General features: G+C 44.3%; 1 protein-coding gene across 1 annotated transcript; it reads right to left on the bottom strand.

Annotated features, from left to right (window-relative positions):
• Positions 1 to 3,968: 3,968 nt before the first annotated feature.
• Positions 3,969 to 6,886, bottom strand: NPPA (natriuretic peptide A). The gene is made up of 3 exons (XM_005492927.4): positions 6,668 to 6,886; positions 4,909 to 5,194; positions 3,969 to 4,697 (listed from the first exon to the last, which is right to left on the bottom strand). Exons 1-3 carry the CDS (start codon positions 6,785 to 6,787, stop codon positions 4,681 to 4,683), a joined length of 423 nt encoding a protein of 140 aa, XP_005492984.2. The 5' UTR covers positions 6,788 to 6,886; the 3' UTR covers positions 3,969 to 4,680.
• Between the last annotated feature and the right edge of the window lie 1,425 nt (positions 6,887 to 8,311).

The following is an 8,311-nucleotide window of genomic DNA, read 5'->3' as shown; positions in this document are numbered from 1 at the left end:
TAGTGGTGTTCAGTGAGATTATTTTTTTTTTTTAAATTTTTGCTTTGCTAGCAGGATACAAGCTGCCTCTTCAGTGTGTGTGCATTCCCAGTTGTGAGTCATGCACTGGGAGGAGCAGAGGATGGCTGCCTGGAGCCTTGGCTGTTGCAGGGCTGTGAGAAGAGAGTGAAGCTGCTCTTGTTGTCCAGGGTGCTGAAGGGCTTTCCAGCAGCAGTGGGACACACTCAGCCTGCTCTGCATCCACTGCTCAAATGCAGTGTCTGAAAGGGCTCACTGGGAGCTGGCATGAGACATCAGTGAGCTCCCCTGCTGTCTTGGATGTTGAGATAATGTCACTGTCATATTTTCTGAAAAATCCCTTCGCCAGGATTTCTTCTCCTGGGAAGCTGAGATGCCTCAGAAAAGAATGAAAATAATTATCAGATTGCTTCTCCCTGTTTTGCTGCTTTGGAATGTGGTCTAGATATTGTTTACCAACTGGTCAATGTTTGATTGGTTTCATGTGAATTGTTTTTATTTAATGACCAATCACCATCAACTCTGTCAGACTCTGAGGAGTCAGTCATGAGTTTTTCATTATCATTCTTGTTAAACCTTCTGTCTGTATCCTTCTCTTTCTTTAGTATAGTTTTAGTGTCGTATTCTTTTAATATAATATCATAAAATAATAAACCAGCCTTCTGAGAACATAAAGTCAGATTCTCATCTCTCACCTTGTGCTGGAAACCCTCACAAACTCCACAAGATAACAGTTTCAAAGTGAGCAGGATGTCCCTTTCTCCAGGCTGTTTCCATTGCTGTATGGGCTGTGTATGGTTTAACACACATCTTACTGATACTTCAAGCATTTTAAAGCAGACTGGAACTCATATATACCAATTTCAGTAGAAAACAATACTGTGTTGAAAACTCATGACTAACAGCTAAGACATGACCACCTCGAGACCTTTGACTCCCCCAGCAGCTCTTTGATGCCCATACTAAGGAACATCTCTCTGTGATGACTGGATTAACACACCAGATTTATTTTTCTGTTTTTGTATTCCAATTCCCAGCATAGCAGGCCTGACTCTAGTTTCCTTCCCATCACAAACTTCACCTCCTCCTGAGAGGGATCATGCTGGTTTTCTGAGAGAGCAGTCAGGTGATGGTAGTAGAGGGGGAAAGTCTTACAAATCTTCCTTCCTTCCCACACAGAAGTGTGGGACACGCTTATCAAGCAGATGTCAATCAGCAAAGGCCCGTGGGGGCCAAGATTCAGGTGAAGTAAATCAGGCAAGCTGGTTGTGGCCAGACTGGGCTGTGAACTGGCACAGCTCCACGTCTCCCTGCAGCACTGGAGGGTGGGTGTGTGCCCTGTCCTTCACTTGTGATTTCTTGGAGGAGCCAAGCAGTGCTGACAGCTCCTCTGTCGCAGACATCTTTTCACTAAAAGTCCTTTCCTTAGGATTTTTTACTTCTGAGAAGCTGAGAGGTCTCAGGAACAAAATGTAAACAATGGTTATCTGCTGCTGTGGAATGCAACAGGTGGATCTGGGATTGGTCTCATGTGGATGTTTGGAATTAATGACCAGTCACAGTCAGCTGGCTCTCTCTCTGTCTGAGCCACAGACCTTTGTGGATTCATTCTTTTCTGTTCTTAGCTTAGCCAGCCTTCTGAGATGAACCTTTTCTTCTATTCTTTTAGTATAGTTTTAATGTAATATATATGATAAAATAATAAATCAAGCCTTCTGAAATATGGAGTCAGATCCTTGTCTCTTCCCTCATCCAAAGACCCCTGTGAACACTGTCACACACCTCTTGGCATTCCTGCCTGCCAACTTGGATTTCAGTGGGAGCATTTTGTTTAGTGGGAAGCTGGATAGGGATAGTGCAGTGTCTGCAGAGAAACCATCAAATCTGATTTGCAAATATACTCAGTGCCAAGCAGAGCCCTATTCAAACAAGGCTCATGCATGGAGCACCCTAATGGAATTTCTGTGTTTCAGAGTCCAGAGAAAAGCAAGCTGGATTATGCATGGCCAACAATTGGTGCTGCCAAATGCTGTTCAGAAGTCAGAATGAAGTCTGCCAGGGCAGGAGGTGACAAATGTCATTAGAGCTGTGTGAAGAGTGTCAGCCTTGTCCTCCTCTGGTCCCGCTGGCATATTTCATTTACATGATAGCTGTTCACAAGATTGCTCCCTGCTCTCTCTGATCACTCACAGCAACCAGTGGCAGCTTTTTCCATCCTTGGGGATGATGTTTTTGCCTGTAGAGCTGAGCAGTGTTGAGTTTGTCCCATTCACCTTTTCCCAGGGCTTACTCCTGAGTGCAGCACTCTTCTGCCCTGGCTGCAGGATTTCCCTGAGGGTGCTTTACAGCTCGGTAGTAGCAGTAAAAATCCAGTCAGAGATGCTTTTTTCCTCGATTGCTTACCCTCCATTAGGTTCTCCCAGACTGCAGGGTCTATTAACTCACTGTCTGCAAGCTCATACAGACTTGTTCCACCAGGAACTGGCTTGCTGCTAATACTGGACCCACCTGGCTTTAGGTCAGGAAGCATTGCCTCTTCTTGCCATTTTTAGCACATTCCACTGAACTAATCAGTGTTTTGTGCCTTGAGGGACTGACAGGGAGGGACAATTTACGGTGTCTGTGCAAGCTGTGCTTGACTGGGTAAAATTCAGTTCCAGCTGTTGTCAGAGTACATGAATTGTTGTTGCTTTCAGCAGCACAGGGGAAGTCAGGCTGTTGTTCATTTCTGGTGTAGAGGGATCCACCTGCATGTTCCCATCGTGCTGCAGGGGGTGTGTTTGGAAAACTTTTAAAAAGACAAAGCCCCATTATCCCCCCAAAGGGTGACTTCACACCCCCATGATCTGTGAAATTGAGTAAATGCAAAGTCACTGTACCTTTCACTGTAGAGAGGCTGCTGGGAATCTCAGCCTGAGAATTTATTCTCCTGTCAGGGAAAGCTGTGTGGACACTATTCCACAAAGCATTTTATCTGTAGCTGGTGCTGCTGGAAGGAGAGGATTTGTATCACACTCTGGTTTCCTGTTGGAGTGTTCCAAAATTAGTCCCTCAGATTGGCCTTCTGCCCTCCTTCCCCAGGAAAGAATCACAAGGCCCAGCGTGGAGAGGAGCACACAGAAACCTCTTGGAGGCCGTGTCAGCACTGCAGGGAGTGACTGGAGGGTGGCTTGTCACAAATGTGATGTGTGACATGAGCCCTGTCAGCGTTGTAGCACCTTGAGCTGTGACTGGCCTTGTGCAAGGAGGGGTGTGTGCTTGAATTTACCCTTTCCCTGGAGCTGTGGCCCCTGAGAGCTGTTGTCAGCAGCTCTGGAACACCTGCAGTCCAATTCCTCATCCTCACCACGCACTGTTCCTGGCACCTTTGCATAAGCAAAGTCAGAATTGGATTGTTCCAGCTGAGTCTGTGCTGTGCTGCCTTCCTAAGCCCTGAACAAGCTTCTCAGGGTACTCAGGTCCATGGGAATGCACTGAGGTTCTGGGAATGACACTCATGAGGTGCTCAAAATAACACAGTTCCCAGCAGAACATGCAGGACACAGGACAGTTGTGTGAGCTGGGCTTGGTGCCACTGCTGGGGCTCACATGGGGATCCAAGCTCTCTGTTCCTTGGGATGCTGACTGAATGTGTGTTTTTGGCAATATTTCCTTCTTTGGTGGGGTGCTAAAATAGTTTTGGGTCAAATTCAGCTCCTAGGTGTGAAATCTAGCAAGGTTAAATAAACCTTATTCAGACTTGCAGTGTTCCCATTAGCCATGTCAGGACAATTTTGCAAGGAGCCACTCCCATAAAGTGATAAATGATTTTTGCATACAAGCTGCTGTGTAGTTCAGTGATCCCACCTACCCTCTCATGATAATATTCAAACCTTTGAGGATCCTTCAAGAAATTCTGGGAATCAGCATCTCAGCCCCGTGCAGAGTGAGACAAGACACAGTTCATGATGTATCTTTGTGTTGATGCTCGTAACCTTTATTGGGTCACTGCTAGAAAGCATATACAATGAATTCCCTTTCCTCCCTCTGGTTATCTTGAAATTTGTGGAGTGTTATGGTTTTATTTATTTCTTTTCATGTATTTCTTTTCTTTTCTTTCTTTATTTTCTTTTCTTTTGCTTACTTGAGGCATTTGTGGCAGTTCCCATGACTGAATAATTTAAACCAGCAAAAGGACTCTCTTATCACTGAAACCCTGTCTATAGGAGGACTCATGATGATCTTTCAATTTTAAGCAAGTTTTTTTTTTTTTTTCCTGCTAACCTGTTAGCATTTCTTACTGCAGAGGAAAAGCCTCTAGTTGAAAACTCATTTTCATTTTTACTAAGTTTTCTCTGTCTCATGTAAGTAAGATCCAGGCTTGTGGGTACCAGAATATTAATAAAACTTAAGATTTTGACTTTAGGAAAATGCAAGAAAATTTAATGCAACAGACAGGAGAGAGGTCCAGCACAGATGTCTAACGTGTTAGTTTTATTTAAAGATGGTCTGGCAGTGCTAACGTAAGAAACGTTCTTTAAAAAACATCAAATAAATAAATAAATAAATAAATAAAAATAGGAATAACTTTCTGTTGAGGAGCTTGGAAAGCATCTGGCTTTCATCTTGGGAGGAAGGGGTACTGTAAAGCATTCTTCAGAGCAGGTTCTAGGGAGGCTGATCCTAATTCCTCCGGTAACCTGCAAACCAAACATGAAATAAATGTTATTAGGATGTGTTCTTGTGTAGGTACGTGTCACCATTGTCAGCAATGCTTTTGAAAAACCAATACTAGGCTCAAATTAATTCTATTCTGAGACTTTTTCTTAAAGATTTAAAGGAGAAGCTGCTCCCCGCCATGGCACGGACACGGTCAGTGCTGTTCGCTGAAATGGCTTAGCCAGGACTCACCATTGCAGCCCATCCCACTGAGGGAGCCAATCCTGTCAATCCTCCTCCCAAAGCAGCCAGAATCCCTCATCATCCTGGGCATCTGCAGCCCCCTCAGTCCCTTGAGGAGGGGCTCCCTGTAGGACAGGGGGGTGTTGGGTGCCAGCCTGGGTTCAGCCTTCTGGTTGTCGCCGTCATCGGTGAGTTCCGGCAGGATCTCCTCCTGCGCTTTGGGTTCCTGCAGGTCAGGATTGGACTCCAGGGCTTCCATCATTGCAAACTTGTCCTCCAGTCTTTCCAGCAGAGCCTGTAAGTACAGGATTAACTGAATGAAATTCCTTGTTTTGTTGTCATTTGCTAATTATTCCAGTCATTCTGTTCTGTGTTCATCCATGGTCCCATAGCCCACCCTGGGGACACTGACAGGTTGGATCCCAGCCTTGCTGGTGTTGTTGGGTTCTGTCCTCTGCACTATTTCCCTGTTCGCACTAATTCCATCTATGGGAAGGCAAAGCTTCACCTTGTGAACTGAGTGAAGCTGCTTGCCATCATGTGTATCTTAATGGCAAGTTTAGAACACGATGGCAGAGAAGAAAACGCAAGATGTGGGTTGGACAGGGTCTGCTCTGCCCACCAGTGGTACACAGCACGAGAGAACCTCCAGCCACACAGCCCACTCCCATGTTATTGCTTTGTCACCCCTGGCTATTTCAATGGACATCATTTGGAGAAGCTCTAGGTGTTTTCCTGCCCCAGGGATTACAGGATTGCTATTCCTGAAAGTAACTGAAAATACCTGTGTGGTAAATTCATGCAGCCTGCTGTGTGACTGCTTGCTCGGCACCATTCTTTGTAATTTGTAAAGCTTTGTGTAACTGGGGTCAGATAACCTCCTCAAGGGCAGCTCAACCAATTAGAGGAATCTAATTGCCCAACTCTAGAATATGAATATAGAGGAATGAGCCTTATGGCTTGCCTGACAGTGAGTGCATTTGGAAGCCACTCTTCCTGGCTGCTGGAAACACCCCAGATGCAGCTTTACCTCAAATTGTCCTTATCAGCTCAGGGAGTTTGTTCTTAGGGCCTGAGGACAGCTTTGGGAAGCTGGTTACTGGTACCAACCAGCCCAAGGAAAGGTTTGAGCTTTCAGATCCCATCAGAGTCTCAAGCTTGTACTATGCTGTAACAATAGATTTTCTCTATCATTTGTTAAAATGCTTAGTGGTAATTTTATAGCTCTGGAAGCTTTTCTGGATAAGTCACACTAAATTAATGGTTATTCCTCTAGTAAAATTTCTAAAAGTTTGTCTTTGGGTGCTCCACTCTACCTCCTCATCTCTCATCCATACACAAGCAGATCTCTCAAATTCACAAAGCTAGAGCCATATGGCTGCCCTGTGGAGCAGGGGTAAGCACATAGACAGGACCCCACCTCAGAGTTTTCTATTTGTTCTTACAGAGCTACTCTGATGATTTTTTCCTTCCTGGAACTTTGTTCCCTGGAAGATGTGTCTTTAAAAGAAAAAGAACTGAAGCACCAAACCAGACATCCTGCAATCACAATTTTGGTTCCCACTACTGCCCAGGAGCTGGGGTGAACCCAACACAGGAGGATATTTCCCTACAGAGCTTCTCTGAATGCCTCTGAAAAGCTTTGTCCCCCAGCATGAGGTGTCTGATGTGGTTATTGCAACCCAACCATGCAAAAGGAAGGCAAATCACCCCCTCACACCCTGCTGAGCCCCCCAAAAGTTTACCCTTGCAAAATGAGGGTCCTCACCTCCATGCTGGCCAGTTCTTTGGCAGGGCTGAGGCTGTAGATGGGGTTGGCTCTGCTGGGCTGGAGCTGGATGAGCAGCAGCAAAAGGAAGCCATAGAAAAATGAGCCTTTAGTGTCCATGGCGCTGAGCTCGTTGGGAGTTGGGAAGTTCAAGCTGTTTCTTCTGAGATGTCCCTTCAAGTCTCTTTCTTCCTCGTGGTGTTGTGTCTCTTGTGAAGCTCCTCTTTTATACTCTTTGGGTGATCCCTGCTTCCTAGGTTATCAGTGGGTTTATCTCGGGCACATTCCAGTCCCACTGCAGGCATGCAGCTCTGTCAAGGGAAGATTCCCTTTATTAGCTGTCATTAGGCAGCAGCTGCTGTTGCTGAGGAATGTATGTCACAAGTCAGTGATTTCATGTCACTCCCCCTCCTCTTGATACCAGGAGCTGTGATTACATAGTCCAGTTGGAAATTCTTAGCAATTCTCTTTCAAGAGACCCCTATGGTCAGATTTACAGAGATGGGAAACAATCCCAAAACTGCTCTAAACTTTGCTCACTTAGAAGATTTCCATAAAGAAAATGCCTTTTACAGGGGAAAGAGCAGGCTTTCAGATCAGTGTTTGGTGCAGAGTCAAGAATGACGATAAATTGTCTTTCAGGACACCTAAAGCATTGTGCACACTTCTTATATGGAATACGCGCGGCCACCACCTACAGAAAATGTGCTGAAAATCCCAGATTTGGGCCATTTTCCCATTGCTCCTGAGGTGATATCAGCACAGAAACTCTGTGTTTGTGTGTTAGCAACAAGAGCAGCCCCTGGACCTGCAGCTCAGTGCAGAACCGGCAGTGGGGAGAGCGAGAACCTCCAGCCCTGCGCGACAACCGGCTCGGCACCGCTGACAAACACTAGAGTTTGTCAACAGCCAAAAGCTTAAATAATGGGATTTCTGTAAGCACTCATGGTAAGGCTTCACCCTGCATCAATAAAATATAAAGAACAGGCAGCCAGTTTCAGCAATTATCTTATTTTAGCGTCATACAAGAAAGAAACTTGTTCAATGAGAACTTAGCTGGTTTTATTCAGAATCTGTCCCGAAGAAAGAATGGATGAATCTGTGTATATGTGAGTTTTGTGAGAAGTTAAAACAAAATCTTAAATATAATATATTAAAAACGAAAAGTATTTGTTTAAGTGCTGGATGTCTTAAAATTAGCTAGAAACTGCCTGTTCTTAGATGAGAAATTACAAAAGTACAGAAATGCTTCAAATTTCTCTTCCGTTTTTGTCTTTGTACATATAGTATAACTAAAAATTAATCTTTTTACAGAAATGCAAGAGAGTTCTAAATCATGAAGCAATAGCTTTTTTTCATTTTCCTAATGTTTCTTGTTATTTTAAATTGAAACAACAACAAATATAGGAGTAAGTTGAATGTCAGTCTAGTAATAATTTGTTGGCTTTTCATATGAACATATATCTTGAAAAAAAATCCTGAGTATGCTTTCAAAATAACAATAGAATGAAAAACTATTGCCCATGTCTTATATGTCTTAATATGGTGTTTATGTACAAACATGTGCACATACTGCTCACATGATCAGCTACCAAAATTATACCAGAAAGGACATTCTCAAGGTTGTGAAGTCATGCTCAAATG

The sequence above is a fragment of the Zonotrichia albicollis genome, chromosome 25 (genome assembly GCF_047830755.1).
Source record: "Zonotrichia albicollis isolate bZonAlb1 chromosome 25, bZonAlb1.hap1, whole genome shotgun sequence".
NCBI lineage: Eukaryota > Metazoa > Chordata > Aves > Passeriformes > Passerellidae > Zonotrichia > Zonotrichia albicollis.
This window is presented reverse-complemented; position numbering and strand designations above follow the sequence as displayed.